Source organism: Nelumbo lutea, chromosome 7, assembly GCF_056320005.1.
Source record: "Nelumbo lutea isolate HS-2025 chromosome 7, American lotus-T2T, whole genome shotgun sequence".
NCBI lineage: Eukaryota > Viridiplantae > Streptophyta > Magnoliopsida > Proteales > Nelumbonaceae > Nelumbo > Nelumbo lutea.
Window position 1 is genome coordinate 26,481,312 of NC_142690.1, and position 17,057 is coordinate 26,498,368.

General features: G+C 36.1%; 1 protein-coding gene across 1 annotated transcript; it reads right to left on the reverse strand.

The window, feature by feature from the left end:
• Positions 1–11,179: 11,179 nt before the first annotated feature.
• Positions 11,180–16,125, reverse strand: LOC148845811 (uncharacterized). Its single transcript, XM_088955158.1, has 5 exons — positions 15,728–16,125; positions 15,242–15,294; positions 14,690–14,854; positions 14,181–14,282; positions 11,180–11,518 (listed from the first exon to the last, which is right to left on the reverse strand). Exons 1-5 carry the CDS (start codon positions 15,930–15,932, stop codon positions 11,384–11,386), a joined length of 660 nt encoding a protein of 219 aa, XP_088811284.1. The 5' UTR covers positions 15,933–16,125; the 3' UTR covers positions 11,180–11,383.
• Positions 16,126–17,057: the final 932 nt, after the last annotated feature.

A 17,057-nucleotide genomic window follows, 5' to 3' on the forward strand; every position in this document is an offset into this window, starting at 1 on the left:
TAGGCAAGCAAAGGTAGTTGGTGAGTATAGTGATTTTACCTCCATTGGTTTATTCTACCTACATCCAAACAAAACAAACATCCAGTCCCAAAGAGCAACAACAAAGGTACAAGAAACCAGTAAGTGGTAACAGTCATCATTATGAGAATTGCACAACTCACACCAGTTTGGCGATAAACAAATGAAAGACTTTTTTCTTTTGTAAGTTCTCCAAAGTATTAATCTTTCCAAGGTACACTTACTAGTAGAAAACAACAATTTTGGGAGGCATAGGCTTTGTCCAAACTTCTTTCACTGGGAATGGCTAAAAAAAATACTCAAACAAAGGGATTAAAAGAATGATGCACAAGTGAAAGAACCTTTTGGGATAGGAGTCCACACCCTTTTATTAGAAGAAGAGGGGTCCAAGCAAACACTCTCTAGAATGTATAGAAGCTCAATAACACAAGAAAGCTCCTCCTCCCTTAAGCCCCTATGAAAACCAAAGTCCCAATTCAAGGATAAAGGTAAAATTGGAGGGGGGAATAAAGATAGAGATAACCTCATTTTTATAAAGGAAAATGGCATATAGAGAAGGAAATAGGTCTTTTAGAGGTTGACTATCCACCCAAGAGTCTTCCCAAAAAAGAACCAAATTTCAGAAGCAAGTGTCATACCTTACAAATTTAAGGAAATTGGGGAGGATGTCATTCATTGCCTTCCACAATGTTGTTTAGGTAGTCCATTGAGATACCCCAACAACCCAACCAAAGAGAGAACAACTATGAATACTAAGCACAACCCTATGCCACAAACTTTCTCTTTCTAGAGGCCATCTCCATAGCCACTTTCCCAATAAAGCTTCATTTTTTTAGGTCCAAATTCCCTAATCCCAAAACTCCTACCTCTTTACTCCGACAAACTATCTCCCAATTAACTAAGTGATCATTTTTCTCTTCCCTTGGTTCCCAAAGAAAATCTCTCATCAATTTTTTTAATTTCTTAGCCTCCCTACGAGGGATCCTAAACACAAAGAGATAATAAATTGGTAAATTAGCAAGTGTAGCCTTAATCAAAGTTACTCTTCCTCCCATAGTGATATAATTCTTTTTCCAAGCTACCAACTTCCTTTCAAATTTTTCAACAATTGGGTACCAAAATCTGCTTTCCCTAGGATTCCCACCAAAGGTAAACCCAAATAAGTCAAGGACCAAGAAGAAATAGAGTAGTCCAAAGAGTTTGCAATAGACCCAACTTCATTGTTAGCCAGACTTACCCCTACTACACAACTTTTTTCAAAGTTGATCTTTAAATTGGAAACTCTCTCAAAGCATAATATTATATTCTTAAGATTTCCCACTCTTCTTGGCTCACTTCCCTCACAGAAAATGATAATATCATCTATAAACTAGAGATGAGTTACAGAGACATTATTCTTTCCGATCTTCCAACCATTTATTACCCCTTCCCTATCTACTTTTGATATCAATCTACTCAGCACATTCACCACCAAAGTAAAAATGAAAAGGAAAAAGATGAACTGAAGTGAGGCTGGAAAGAAATAATTTACCACTCAATTCACTAGCACAAAGTAATGAACTGAAGTGAGGAAACCAATCATCCATAAGCACCATCTCTCCCCGAACCCACAAGTCCTAAGTATCTCCAAGAGGAAACTCCAGTCCACCATATCATATGCCTTCTCAAGGTCCAACTTGTAAGCAAAGCCTGGGCCCCCTAATTTCCTCATATCCTCCACACACTCATTTTCTATTAGGATTTGATCGGTTATCTGCCTATCTTGTACAAAAGTTCCTTGATCTTGACTAATGATAGATGGTAAGACCACTTTGATCATTAAGGATAGCACCTTTGTGAAGATTTTATAGATGCTCATCACCAAACTAATGGGCATATAGTCTTTTGGGTGTTTAGCATCAATCTTTTTCAGAATGAGAGCTAAGAAAGTGGCATTTATTCCAGGGCTAATCACATGTTTCTCTTCAAACTCCTTGAAAACCTCAAATAGATCCTCCTTAATTATTCTCCAATAACCTTGGTAAAAGGCCATGGTGAAACCACCTGGACCTGGTGCCTTTAATTTATCCATAGAAAACACCGCTTATTTGATTTCTTCTTCCTCAAAGCTCCTTTCCAACCAACCTAAAATGCTCTCGTCTAGTCTTGGTCACTCTAAGCCTTCTAGCCTCTCTTTAATGTTTAAAGGTCATCTCATCCTTGACTTGAAGTAGTCTACAAAAATCCTTGCTATCTATTCTTAAGAGGAGAAAATTTCTCCATCAATTTCTAATTTGGTTATAGAATTCTTTCTCCGTTTTCCATTGGCCAAATCATGAAAATATTTGGTATTCCCATTACCTTCTTTGATCCATCTATGCATTGACTTTTGTCTCCAAGAAATTTCCTCTCTATAGAGAACTTCTTCCAATTCTTCTTTTAGTTTCCATCTTGACTCCCTCTCCTACTCATTCATTGTTCTTTAGTCTTCCTTCTCATCCAAAGCCCCAATGCTTGAAAGTAATTGGATTTGTGCTCCTCAATTATCCTAAATTGATCTATGTTCCACTCTTTTATTTTGGCCCTCAACATTTTCAGTTTTTTGTGGAACCAAACTCCTTTCTATTTTACACCCATCAATTCCTTAGTCCACCATTTTCCAACTTCCTTTACAAAATATGGGTGCATCAACTGCATGTTCTCAAATCTAAAAGACCTAGGCCCACCACCTAACCGTTCTTGTCCTAACACAATAGGGTAGTGATCAGAGGTGACTCTAGGCAAGGCTTTTGTCACCAAACCCCTCCAAAGATTCTCCTTAACTACATTAAAGAGAAAACGGTCCAGCTTTGAGCAGGTTGGGTTTTCCTGGAAGTTAGTCCAAGTAAAGATGGATTGAAGTAATGGAAATTCCTTTAACTCACAAGATTGACTATATCATTGAACTTCTTCATATTGGTTGTAATTGTCTATTGGGGGTTGTTTGATTCCTCTATAAATCTAATTACATTAAAATTCCCACCCAAGCACTAAGGGCCCTCCTATAATCCTTTAATTGCATAGAGCTCATCCAAAAACTCATTTCTCTCTCTATGGTTGTTGGGCCCATACACATTTGTCAGCACCCACACGAGCCATCCTCCAAGTTCCTAAGTTTTAAAGAAATTGAGAAATTGCCTATTAATTCCTCCAGAACTTCCACCACATATTCTTCTAAAAAGTGACTATTCCCCCCGAGGCACCCCGAAGAAGGTGCATAAGTCCATCTCACTCCTCTAGTTTTCCAAACACTTCTTGCCCACCTTCTATCTAATTCTAGTCACTTAGTTTCTTGAAGAACTACAGTGTCAGGCTTTTCTCTTCTCAACAAATCTTTTGTTAGCCTTCTTTTGCTAGCACTTCCAAGCCCCCTCACATTCTAACTAACTATTTTCATTGGCAACACATATAGAAGATCCATCAGTCACTTCCCCCCTCTACTTGGAACCCTTCCTTCTCTCCCCTCTCCCACTAAATTCAATGTCCCCCTCAATATCCGAAATTAGTCGCTCCACTTCTGATCTTTTTGTTTTTTGTTTTTTTTTGTTTTTTTATTTTTTATTTTTTGCTAGAAGGAATCAATTTCTCTGTATTTGTATCTAGAGATTCCTCTTTTTGTTTATATTCCTCTAATAGTATAAAAATTTGGTCCCAAATCCTTTCTAGCTCCTCTTCCTTTCTCCTTTTTAGATCTAGATCTCTCTCACCTTCTCCCAATTGGAGACCTCCACCCCTTCCACTACTAGCTATCCTTTCTAGTTGAGAAGCCAGAGCACCTGTTTTAGGCAAAGAACCCAAGCTAGTATCTAAAATTGAATGGACAAGTATACCTAGTTCCATGGGAGTTGAAGGGAAGATGTCAAAAGGTGAAGGTCCAATATTGTGAGTATGGGCAAAATCCTTTCCCTGTGTTTTAACGAGCTGTAGAGGTATACCATGTTTAGCCAATTCTTTGTCAAACTTACAAGTAAAATCAGCCTCTAATAGATTATTCCTATTTGGAGTCTCTGTGCAAGATTGCAAAGGATGGTCCTACCCCTTAAAACCAATAGCCATTTCTGTCTGAACTATACTAGGGGACTTGTTTGCAGGAAGAGAGGGAACTTGTGTGGCCTCCAAGTTTATTGGCCACATATCCTCTTCCTTATTGGCCAAGAAAGGGAATAAAAAGCTTTCCATTTGAACAAGATTCGAAATAGTCGCTCCCAACTGACTTTCACCCACAATCAACTATAATTTGCTAATCTCGTCACCAATTGAATCAAACGTCTCCTCTTCCAGAAAGAGTTGTTTAGTATTTAAACTTCCCTCCTCGCGAGGATCCTTGGGATCCTATAACTCCACACTATCGATGCTTGTTGTGTCATCGGATTCTGTCTCGTAGTCAGAATCCTCCTCTTCTAAATCTATCCAGTCTCACAGCTCTGGTTCATTACATCGCAAACATCTAGGGTTTCATCTCTCAGGTGACGAGCGAACAAACTTCTCTATTGGTACCCATTTCATCGAGCTGTTAATAGAGCAACTGCTAGAATCCATAGCAATGACATGCATCAAGGAAGACGAAGGTAGAACTTTACCTTCATCTAAAAGAGGTCCTGCCCTAGTCACGTGCATGTTTAAGGGTCACATGCTTCTTTATTAAACTGTAATGAGCCATACTTAAGAGGCTCACTATTGCCCTTTACCAACAGGAGAACATTAGGCCCAAAAGATTTTGGCCCAACAAAACTCACATGATAGGTAACATGAGGTTTTAAGTGGGACTTCCCCTCCAACTGGTTCACAGGTTCAGCCGACAGTTCAACATCTCCTATTCTTGATAGAGAGCCCTCAGCCACACCTTCTTCTTTTCCTTTTAAATAAACAAAATTCAAATTAAAAGGGCCTGATCTTTTAGCACCTGAAACAACTACTTGAGCAAAAGAGCAACCCTTCTTTAGACCTAAAACTTGTGTCTCATGGCTTTGACTCTTCATCCTACCCACGCCTTTTTGCATGTTCCCCCACTGCTTGTCTATTTTTGTGAAAAATTCAAAAGCTTTTTGGGTCACCAATTCTGAATTGCCAGCTAAAGCCCTAATCTCCACTAGCTCATGGCTTCATGAACAATATTGGAAGCTGCCACCCAATTACTCCTAGTGGGATGGCTAGAAAACCTCCCATGTGCTTCAACATTTGTATATTTCTTCCTTGAGATCTCAAAGACCCAAACGATTACATGTTACCATTCATTCATGGGGAGATGTTCCCAATGTCAAGTTGTAATGTCATGTGGGTAGGTGTGAGTAGGATTCTTGAGGTTAGTTCTGAATTGTCCTATAAAGGGGGTGTTAAACCAATTGCATGATCTTTCAAACATTTTAAAAGATCTTACCCATAACTAGGGCTGCAAAAGGTTATCCGATTGTCCGGATTCAATATATTTATAAATTAATCGAATATGGATCCACCCCATTGGATTGATATAGTCCAATTCAATTTGATTTAAATGTATATGTTCATATATTCTTAAAACTTATATTGTTATTAGTAAAGCTGATTTAAATGATGTATTTTTACTAAATTTTCTTAATCCAATTTTAATGTAAATAATTTTCAATTAATTCTGCTCATAGAATATAATATCAAAATCATTTTTAATTCATTTTATTAATACAACTATTTTGAACATTTTTAGTTTAATATATTTATACTATTAAATATCACATAGCAATCCAAATTTAATTTGAATTAGACATAAATCGATGTGAGATCCAACTCATAGAGATTTTATACAATTATAAGAGAAAGTAATTGAGTTTTATTTTATTTCTGGGTTAATTACTTATATACCCTGTACATTTAGGAAACTACTTAAACGTACCTTGAACTTTCAAAACCTACTTATACATACCTTGTTGGCCATTCCCACATAATATATAGGGCCACTGCTAATGGACCATTTAGAACCATTAGTGCCTTACTCTAACTTTTTTTATAATACCAATATTGCCCCATAGGCTCTATGACTAAAAACCAAAACCCATAAATTTAAACCAGAATTGAGAATCCACATTTTTAACCCTACCTGATGAGCTTAATACAAAAAAACAGCTTATTCTTTAGCTAGAACCATAGTTGTTAAGGCAGCGCCTAGGCAACAAGGCACCCTTGGAGTCTCTCCTCGCCTAATCGCCAAGCAATTTTCTATAGCGTGTTATAACAAACTTTTATATTCTTAATTTTTTGAGGTTATAATTATAAAATAGACATTTTTAAACTTAAATATTCATTTTGTGTGTTTACATATTAATTTCCTTTTGTTATTTTCTTAATTGTTAGGGTTTAATCAACACAAACATTGCTAAATGTTGTATTGAACCCTCCATGACTTCAAAACCTAAACCAATAAGTAAGAAATAACATAAAATATTGTCAATCAACACATTTCTTCTTTTTCTTTACTAATTTTGTGTTTTTATATAGTAATTTCTTCTTCTTCTTTTTCTTCCACTTTTCTTCTCCTCTTTTCCTATAACAGAAATAGGGGTTCAACCCTTGTATTTTTTGAATTTTCTTTTCTTTCTTCTTTTTCTTCTCATGAATTTGTTGAAATATGTTGTTTTTCTATACTTAACATGAAGCTTAACACTTTTCTAATAAAAATTATGAATATTTATTAAGGAAATATGATTATGGAACCTAAAAAACTACCCTAGGATACATGTTTTTAGTTAAAAAAAATCCATTGCCTAGGCGTGCACCTAGGCGACTAGGCCCCCCTGTTGCCTAGCCTCGCCTTGGCGCCTTGAAAACTATGGCTAGAATCTGGGTATGTTCTTATAAAACCAACCAATGGCACATACTTCAGCTCCATAAAAACTCCACCGAAGCTGATATCTCAAGCTGAGATTAACACCGACAAAAATTCTCTTTCTTCATCTAAATTGTAGGATTAGAGGATGCTTTTGATGTAGGATGCTTCCATCGCCAATTATCGTCCAGTGGAGGTGTTTATAGAGGATGGTTTTGATGTAGGTTCAATCATTCGTTGAGCTCTCCCTTCCTATGGTTCTTTTCTTGAATCTCCTTTTGATTATAGTAATGAACGAGTCCCATTTCATTACAGCGCTACAAATGGTCTTCTTCTTGAAGTGCTTCTTAGGTACTTTTTCATGCTCATCTTCCAGAAACCAGGGCTGCCCTCAGTGATTGATGAGGAATCCTCCTTGGAATTTAGAGGTTTGAGTAATTTTAAATTAGGGATGGTTTTGGGGCAAGTGGGTAGTTGATTTTTATGAAGCGACACCTGGGTTTCAAGAAATTGAAGTTCTCCAAATTCAGATTCTGAAATACAGATTTGAGTAGTTCTGCAACTAGATCTTGGGCTGTTGCTAATGGAGGCACGAATTCAATACAGAAGACAAAGTGAAGTTGTCCTTTTTTGACGTCTCTATGCAGAATCTGAAACACAGATCTCATGAAAGCTCCACATGCCTAGAAATGTGGACCTCAGGCTCTTAGATGAAAACTGAAAGCCCCACACTGCTCCAATTTCTTCAAAGAAGTTGCATCGATCTTTCAAAGTTTCAGTGGATACGTGTAGTCTGTCTCAGTCTTAGGTGTGGAGAGAGAGAGGTCTGAAAAAGAAGAAAGAATGAAAGAAAATGACATATTTTGAAAATTGAATGAATGTTTAAAGACATTTTTATCTTTTAAATTTTATCTATTAAATTTGACCTTTGAAATATCTCAAATATATAAGGTATATATAAGTAATTTCTCAAATATATAAGTAATTAATCCTTTATTTATTTATTTTTTTTTTGTTTCTCGAAAATAATTACACTCTTCCACATCCAGTCCGACTCTCGTCCCTCAAAGCTCTATCTGCCTCCCACCACTCTCCTAGTTACCCGTTTCTCTCCAAAGTGATACAAGAAACCGTTCATATTGCTGCTATGCATCATTAGCCAATGTTATCAACCATTTCCAAATAATACTATACAAAGAAATTGTTAAAGCTCAGTTTGAAGGAGTACAAATGCAAATATGTAAAGCGTAAATCTTTGTATTTTGTATTATTTTGTATATATTTATATTGTATATATTTGTATTTGTACTCCTCCCAAACTGTCTAAGGCTGTGTTTGGTTGCAGTGTACAAATGCATGGGGATGCAAATGTAAAAAATACAATTTCTTGTTTAATTTTGTTTTGGATTTTACTTTATTCTGCTTTATGTCTTAATTTACGTTATTAGTACTGCAATCAAATAAAATAAGCTAAAATTTGAAACAAAAATAGGTCAAATTTTACATTAAAATCATTTGCACTGCCATGGTTTTGCATCAGCAAAAATTTATTTGCATTGCAACTAAACACAGCCTAAGTAAATATTTATTTTTTTACAATATAATGAGTATTGGATCAATTGATTTACTGGGCTTCGGTGCCGTAGCTCTTTGTTTGGCGTAAAATTTGAATGTCTTATTTGAAACTGATGGATATTCTCCCCTTTCACCATGTGGCAAGACTAGTATTGAAATTTGAAGGGTTTTTTTTTTGAGTTTGACTATGATAAGGAAAAGATATGATATTCTGAAAAGCATTTGACCAATCAATTGAAATTATAAAGGTGATAGCGAATTAAGTGTTATTTATCAAAATTCATGGGTAGGCTTTGATTGGCCAAAGCTCTTTTCATACCATATCTTTTCTGCATCATAGATTTTCCCTTTTTTTTAAACATTTATAGTTTAGAAACCAAGTGAAGCTTCCCCCTTGTTTTGGTCTTCCATGATTGTACTAGATTTCCACTTGATGGACTCATATCAGAATTTTTTTCCCTCCTTCAATTCTAAATCCAAAACCTCTCTCTCTCTCTCTCAAACTGTATCTTCACTCCATATTAGTTGAATTCGTCATGCAGCATCCTTCAAAAAGTGGAGGCACAATCAAATCAATGTAATTATAAATTCTCTAGGGTAAAGTCAGTGGATAGGGGTGAGCTTGAGTTGGTTCAGTTTGGTTACATGGTTCCAAGTTTGTGGAATTGAAACTTATCCTGTCAAGATCGATTCCAGGGCTGATGCTGACCTTAGTAGTTCCAGTTATAGGGTCTACCTATGAAACCTATTCTTTCTTTACCCCCCTCCCCCCTAAAAAAATGAAACATGTTCTTTAAAAAATTGATTTTCAATAATAATAATAATAATAATAATAATAATAATAATAATAATAATAAGAAGAAGAAGAAGAAGAAGAAGAAGAATACACATACATCCTTCAAAATTTATCATTATAATTCAAATTTTGTAAATATTACCTTTTACATTTTTTATTATATACATTCAAATATTAAATAAAAGAAAAACGAACAAACCACTTAAGTGCCTCAATAGTCAAATAAGACCATAGTCTTTGTGACCACAAATGCTTAGCTTCAATTCCCCCATTTCCAAGTGTTTTGGAATTTATTTCATGACAAATTTGGTTCTAAGGCTGATTCTTGGGGTCAGTTCAGGTAGGATAAGCTTGGAGCCAGACCTTATCCGATAACAGATTGAATAAAATTGGCTCAAGATCAGTTCCATTCAATTCTTGGTTGAACGTACTCATTTGCTCACCCCTAAGCGGACCTACATGCACCTTGCTCAGTAATTGTGCGTCTAACTCACTAATAGATAACTACAAGTGCAAGCTCTCTTGACATCCAAAGTGCCATGTATCACATTGTATCGTCAAAGCATACTGTGAGCCGCTTCATAATGGATTGTGCTTTGTGGGTTACCCACGAAGCAAAAGGGTAGCATGAATATAATGTCTGGGATTGTTAATTATTAAAGAACCGTTCATTTAAAAAATTGAAGTCACCATAATGATCACAATCTACCATTTTACTGTGTTTTATCAGGAAAAGATTGTCTTCAAAATTAAATCCTCAAACGAAATCTTAGAAATTAAACAATTAGGATTTGTTTGGTTTACAGTCGGAATTAAAATATGTTTACAATAAGAATCAAAAATCCTTTAGAATTGGAATTAGAATGATGTACAATAGGAATAAAAAATCCTTTAGAATTGGAATTAGAATGATTTATTTGCAGAATCTATTTGGTTTGAACAGAAATCAGAATGGAAATTGGAATGATTTGAAATGAGATTTCATTTCCACAGGAGGGGGAAGAAATGGCCATTCTCTCAAATGGGAGTATCATTCCACTAAAAATGAGTATACGCTTCCAAATCCACCCAAACAAACAGTTGGAATCCGAATAGCCCATTCCGATTCCAGACCCCTTTTCCTGCAAAACAAACATACCTTTAAATTTTGAGCATAAAAGCAGGCAATACTCCGACCCATCCACTGCTAATGCCTACCTCAAAGCTTCTGGGTACTCAGAGCTAGGACAGTAGGACGTCCCCTCCATTGTTTTGCTTCATGTAATGAGTAAGAGTAACATATTAAGGGAGAGAATTCGAAATTTACACCGAGGCCTACTGTTTTGGCTCTGTTGATAAGAAAAGACCGTAGTGCCAGCTAATAAACTTGCCCATCCAAAGATTTCAAATCATAATTTTAAGGTCCATTTAGTTTGGAGTTGGAATCAGAATTTGGAATTAAAATCAACAAAATGGTCTATTCCCATACTCTATTTGGTTCAGACAGGAATTGAAATAGAAATTGGGCTCAATTGAAATAGGATTTCATTCCAAGGCGGGAGAGGGAATGCCATTCCCTCAAATGGGGGAATGACATTCCCTTATGAATGGGAATGAGATTCTGGTTCCACCCAACCAAACAGCCCATTCCAGACCTCTATTCCTGCGAACTAAAAAAACCTTAGGCTCAGTTTGGAAGGAGTACAAATACAAATATATATAAGATAATACAAAATATAAGGTTTTGCGCTCTACATATTTGTACTTGTACTCCTTCCAAAATAGAGGTTTTTTTCATAAGCCCAACCATGGCACCCTATCAATTACCACTCTACCAGGTTTGGCAAATGCCTAGTGCAGAAAGATGTGAAAGATCCATCGGACAGTTCTGTCTGGGTACCAGGTAAAAGTATAGTGTTCAAAATACAAATTGAACATGGTCTCGACATCAGAGTTTCAACAATGTACAAAATGAACAATGACTTCTGGGACAACACTAACAAAGAAAACAGATGGTTTTATTTCTCCAAATTGAAAAAAAAAATAGAAGAAAAAAGAAATAAAGATACACACCCAATGTCAAATGGTTTTTCAAGGATTAAGCATTTTCACGATTATACAACCAAGCTGAATTACTGAACTTGAGAAAACACAAAACATCATTCGATATTCTTGCAAATCACCATCAATTCCCAGTACCATCATGTTGAACTGTTCAGAAAATGAGCCAATGCCTTGTCTGTATCATTATCATACATTACTAATGCTTCAGCAACGCTGTTAGGCGAGAACCCCATTTCTCTGAGGAGGTTGTACCCCTTTACAAATTCCCTGACCTGAAAATGAAGGCATCCTCTAAGCTATAAGAAAACCTTTTGCCTAGTAATTTAGTTCATGTAGGCATGGAAGTTGAAATGTAGGATGAAACATGATAAACATCTGGTGGGTGCCAAATGCACGCAATATAATCACTGGAACCTTTATGGAATAAACAGTGTCAAGTGGTGCTTTTGATGCTTCAATGTAAAATGTACAGATAACTAATAAGAGACAGGTTACATTTTATGTTATGATACAGAAGTACAATTGGTGTGCATGGAAAAAGAAATCAAGCAGGCATTTGAGAGCAGTAGAAAGAAATAGCAAGGATAAACGAAAGCAGGTAGACAGATAGAAGGGAATAATGAAATAATTACTTATGTATCCCAGTCATGATATAGTAAACTTGTAACATTTAGAGTACAGATTCTGTACAGTCTTGCCATACTGTTGATATGTGGTTTGAAATTCAAGTCATGTACCATATTTCTTTAGGAAAGGTTTCCTATCAGGAAACCAACTCTAATTCTCCCACTATAACCTTTTGGTGTTTCTTTGATTTTAAGAAATAAAAAAGAAACAATATATTACAGTTTTCTGTTAATTTTCTTCTGAGGATATATTCTGGGTTTCGAGGTTATAAATATGTGGTATTGGTTGCTTTTCAGGGTAGACCAACTGAGGCAAGAGACTGCAAAACCCTTTGGAGCATTCCCTGGTTATGGATTTTGGGGTTTAACACAATTCCATACCCCAGGTCTCAGGCATAGTTATAAAAACAGGATCAACTCAGTCAACCCAGAAAACCAGGAACCATCTAAAAGCCTGGATTGGTTCTATTATAGGACAGATCAATGTGCACAAAAACTGGAAAGCCCAGACAGACAAACAGATTTATGTGAGACCCAGCAAGTTTTATTGATCTGGATAAGTTGTAAACATAAATATTTAAAGAAGAGGTTCTTGATTTCAAATAAAAAAACTAGAACATGGAGAAAAATCAAGAGTTTTGGATGGGGTGAGAATCTGTCAAGGGAGAGGCAGATTTTAGACGGTTGAAGAGGATATGAATGAGAGAATGAGAGACAAAGAGCGGAAGACATGCATTGCAGCCATGATACCATGGAGAATGATGCAAGGAGGGAGAAATACAGAAGAGGGAAACCATCCCCCTTCTCTATTTTCCTTTTTCTTTCTTTCTAATGTAAGAAATTATTGCTGCAACTACAAGGCAATGGAAGAGATGTAAGATTGAAAATTGCATGCATGCAACCATGAAGTTATGTGTGGAAAGGGAGAGGAGGTTTGAGAGAATTTGTGAACTCACTTCGAAGAGAACGTTCACATTCTTGCACTCTAATATCTTTCTCAGTTACCATCTCCCTATTGGATGTTTTTTTATTTTTATCTTTTATTTCTATTGAAGGGCTACACAGTGGGGGTTAGCTCATCCCCCAACCCATAAGCCCCCCAATCTAGGTGCAGGCGGGATTTGATCCCAATCCAGGAGACCTTACGAACCCGCTGGTTGGCACCTTGCCATCTCCCTATTGGATGTTAGGAGATTCAAAGAGGATTCTTTTTAAACAATGTCAGTTTTTAAGAAGAATAGCTTGGAATAAAGTATACAACATTAGGTGCACATATACACGTTATATGGCATTCATGTTTAGGTTATATGATTGATCCAAATTGATCTACATCAACCACCTGATTGAATCAGAAACCCAGATCCCAGAAACAAGCTCCTTTAAGGGTTTATACCTGGTCTCTCTTTAAAAACCATGGTTTCATGTACAGAAATCTATTGTACAGGGGCTTTTGCCTTTTGAGTTCAATATAATAATATTACCTATTCAAAGAACAATGATAATAATAACTATGTTTTTATGCTCTTAGCTTTTTGGTGTATGAATCCTTTCGTGACATGGGAAATTATCAATTAATGCCAGAACAGTGCCTCTTGTTCCTCAAAAAAGAATAGTGTCTATTGGGAAAAACATCAAGGGAAAGTGCTATTGGGAGGGGAGGTTTTCTATGGCTTGTTGTATTTTGGTTTATATTACAATATGTTTTTATATTAATTGACCTAACTAACTTCACTCATGGTTGTAGGCACCCTACTGAATCACATTAATCCTTCTTTTTTGTTTGTGTTTTAGTTTTCTTTAATTTATTTTTCCCTTTTTTGGTAACAACAATCCCTATAATTGCACTTGAACAGAATATATAATATACCATCCATGTCTCCTAGCAACAACAACAACAACAAGAAAACTTTTATGTTCTTGGTTCTCCTAAAATCTATTTATTTTACTTATCAGTATCTATTTAATTTACTTTGACCTCCAAAAGAATGCAATTACTTCAAAAGAAGGTTTTCCATGATAGGCCCCACCAATATATCCCAAATTCCCAACCAAAAACTAAATAAATATCAGAGTGATCAGATAACTGAAGTCACTCAATCACCAAAGTCTTTTTGAAGATTAAGAACCATGAATTGGAGCAAAAAATACCCATTACTCAGAAACCTCTAAGGTAAAGATCCATCAGATGCATGGTTCAGAGCATCCTTCATCTAAGCCATAATATGATATAGGCACCACTAGGTTTTAAATATAAATGCAATCATGTAATAACACCCTATCTTGTTGGTAACTCAACATAAATGCATACCTTTGTTGGATTATCTCCAAAGTTTGCTACTGCAAGGGACACAGCTTCCCGGCTGAGTCCTGAAGCAGTGTATTTGCTCACTACTGGATCTGTGGAAGAACCCTACACAAAACATAATATTGTCAGTTTCCAGCTTGACAATGAAATTTTCAATTTTCACAAATTATTCCTGCGTAAAAACAAAAATAACTTGTTTTTATTAAAAAAAAAAAAAACCTCAAAAACAGGCAGTTCATTGAGTAAGGCAAACATTTGATTGATTTGAAGTACAAGGGTCACACGAAATCTAATTCAACAACCCTTGACAGAAAACACTCTTTATGTGCACTGATTCTCTAACTCTTATCCCGGTGAAAAACTGTTGAATTATGGGTCACTTCTGCTTCTGAATTGATGCCTCCTTAGGGCTTCCAGGTTGAACTTTCATCCAAAAGAAGTAAACAAAATAGGCACATTTCTGGTTTTTAATGGTGAAAATCATTAAAATGTCAACAAAGGAGTAACCATACCGAAGAAGGATTTGATTCTGCAGCTCTAGATGGAAGGTTTTCCAACCCAAGTCTGCTCCAATTTTGGTTCTCCTTCTCTGCTTCAGCTAGAATTTTCTTCTCAAGTTCAAAATCAAACTGAAATGTGCTTCGGGGAATATCTCCCATTTGCGGGGACAGCTGAGGCTGCAAATTTAGCATGTTAGCATGCAGAAAACCACATTGAGTACTCGAAAACAAATAAGAATCATAAACATTTATGCATGAAACTATTTAGGGTTATAATAAATGTGAAATGATAAGGTAAAGAAATGCAAAACCTATAATTTGAATCCAACTTCCTTTTGGAATTGCTATTGTCAACCTCAATATATACATCATTAGTTCATTCTTCCCTCATATCATAGTAGCATACAATGAGAAAGTCCAAAAGACAATTGAATTCTTCAGTTGAACATGTGAATACGTTGCACTGAATTTAATTATATATGATGAGTTTATTGTTAAGCAATTGCAACAAGACTGATATAAATTTAAGATGTAAAGGTAACATGGGTACTAGAAGAGACTTACTGGTGCAGTTATTCGGTACTCGGGTTTTATTGCAACCCTCATGCCTAATCCTGCTGTAAACCAAAGAAAAAAAAAATGAACTTGTTATACATCCTCAAATCGAAAGCCGAACACCTAGAAAATAAAATAAAATAAAATACGTTTAAGTACAAGAACAAACGATGGATTCTAGTGACAGTTCATGATGAAGTCGAGATATACGGGGGGATTATAAGGTTTGTAGTTGCATATGCACACACATAGAAAGCATATGAAGAACCTATCATTAATATAAAAAGCATATGAAGAACCCTAAACTATCATTAATATAAAAATCATCCAACACAGGCAAGATATGAAGAACCTAACAACAACAAAAGAAAGAAGGTATCTGCAATCAGATTAAATTTGAATTCAATTTCTTGTCTAGCGCTGCCGAATGACATCATTATGGAAAACCAAGAAATTTATATTACAAAAATGGAAACGGAGAGGGTACAAGCTTACAGGATGGGGAAGTCGTCTGATGATAGGAAGTCGTCCGGCCAGCCGGAGGGATAACGGCATGACTGGGCTGACCAACTCTGGGGTAGAGGGATGGTCCATGGTGCGGATGGCTTGATGGTGACGGTGACGAACTGGTGTTTGACCGGTACATAGGGATATGCGAATCGTATGGAGGTCCGGCTCTGTTCCTGAAATCATAATCCATCGAATTTGAGAGAGGGAGAGACGCAGAGGAGATCGGGAGGTGAGAGAATACAGCGATCGGGGAAATCGACGAAACGCGGGAGAGAGCAATGGTCTTCTCAGTAGTCAGCACTCAGTGGGAGAAAATTAAAGAACATATGATAAGACTAATAATTAAAGGAAAAATCCTTGTACCTCCCTGACAATATTAACATGGAAAAAAGTTTTAAAATCTATGATAGTAGTTATTAATGTTAATAAAGTAGTGAAAATGTCAAAAATACCCTTACAAGATTGGGGTTAAAATTAGTGTAATACCAAAAAATACCCTTACAAAATTTGAGGGTTTTTTTGAAATGGGCCATAGGGATGTCAATGAGTCGGATTCGGTACAGGTTTGCTCAACCCTAACTCGACTCTCCACCATCTCAACCCGATCCAATCCAACTTAAAAATACATAATTTTCAAACCCAATCCAATCCTATACAGTCTAATATTGACCCAATCTAACTGGTAGCATTTTAATTATATTTTTTTAATATATTTTGAAACCTAAAATTCATTAATTTGAGTTAAGAAATTATTTTATAAATTCTAAAGTGTCACTTTTTCCATTTGAAAAAAAAAATTAAAATCAACAGATCTTAAAGTTATAGAATTAGAAGTCAAGAAGTTATAAAAATACTTTCTATATATGAAGGGTATCATGACGTGACGGAGTAGGTCAGCCAAAACCCAAACCCGACCTAAACCTAATTAGGGTTGAAGAATCAAAACCCTAACCCAACACTAAAACCAAATACATTGACTCTAATCCAACCCTATATGGTTGGGTCAAATCGGATTTACCATTTAACCCGATCCATTGACATTCCTATACTTAAATGGTAAACGAGGTAATCCTTCCCCTGTACCCTTAACCCCCAACGGAAATCCCACCAATTGAGTCAGCATGGTTAGTGTTATTGAGTTAAAGAACCAAAACTCTAACCCAATCCTAAAGCCATATTGATCCTATATGGTTGGATCAAGTCAAGTTTACCATCCCCTGTACCCTTAACCCCCAACGGAGATCCCACCAATTGAGTCAGCATGGTTGGTGTTATTGATTGGACTATAATACGAAAAAGACATGATACCAAACGC

Bases quoted from the DNA above. Each gene is read 5' to 3' on its own strand.
- LOC148845811 (XM_088955158.1), bottom strand. From the start codon at position 15,932: ATGGATTATGATTTCAGGAACAGAGCCGGACCTCCATACGATTCGCAT. The intron at 14,283-14,689 runs GTATGGTTACTC...TGTTTTGTGTAG, and splicing joins CAGAATCAAATCCTTCTTCG to GGTTCTTCCACAGATCCAGT. The intron at 11,519-14,180 runs GTATGCATTTAT...CTTCATTTTCAG, and splicing joins TTGGAGATAATCCAACAAAG to GTCAGGGAATTTGTAAAGGG.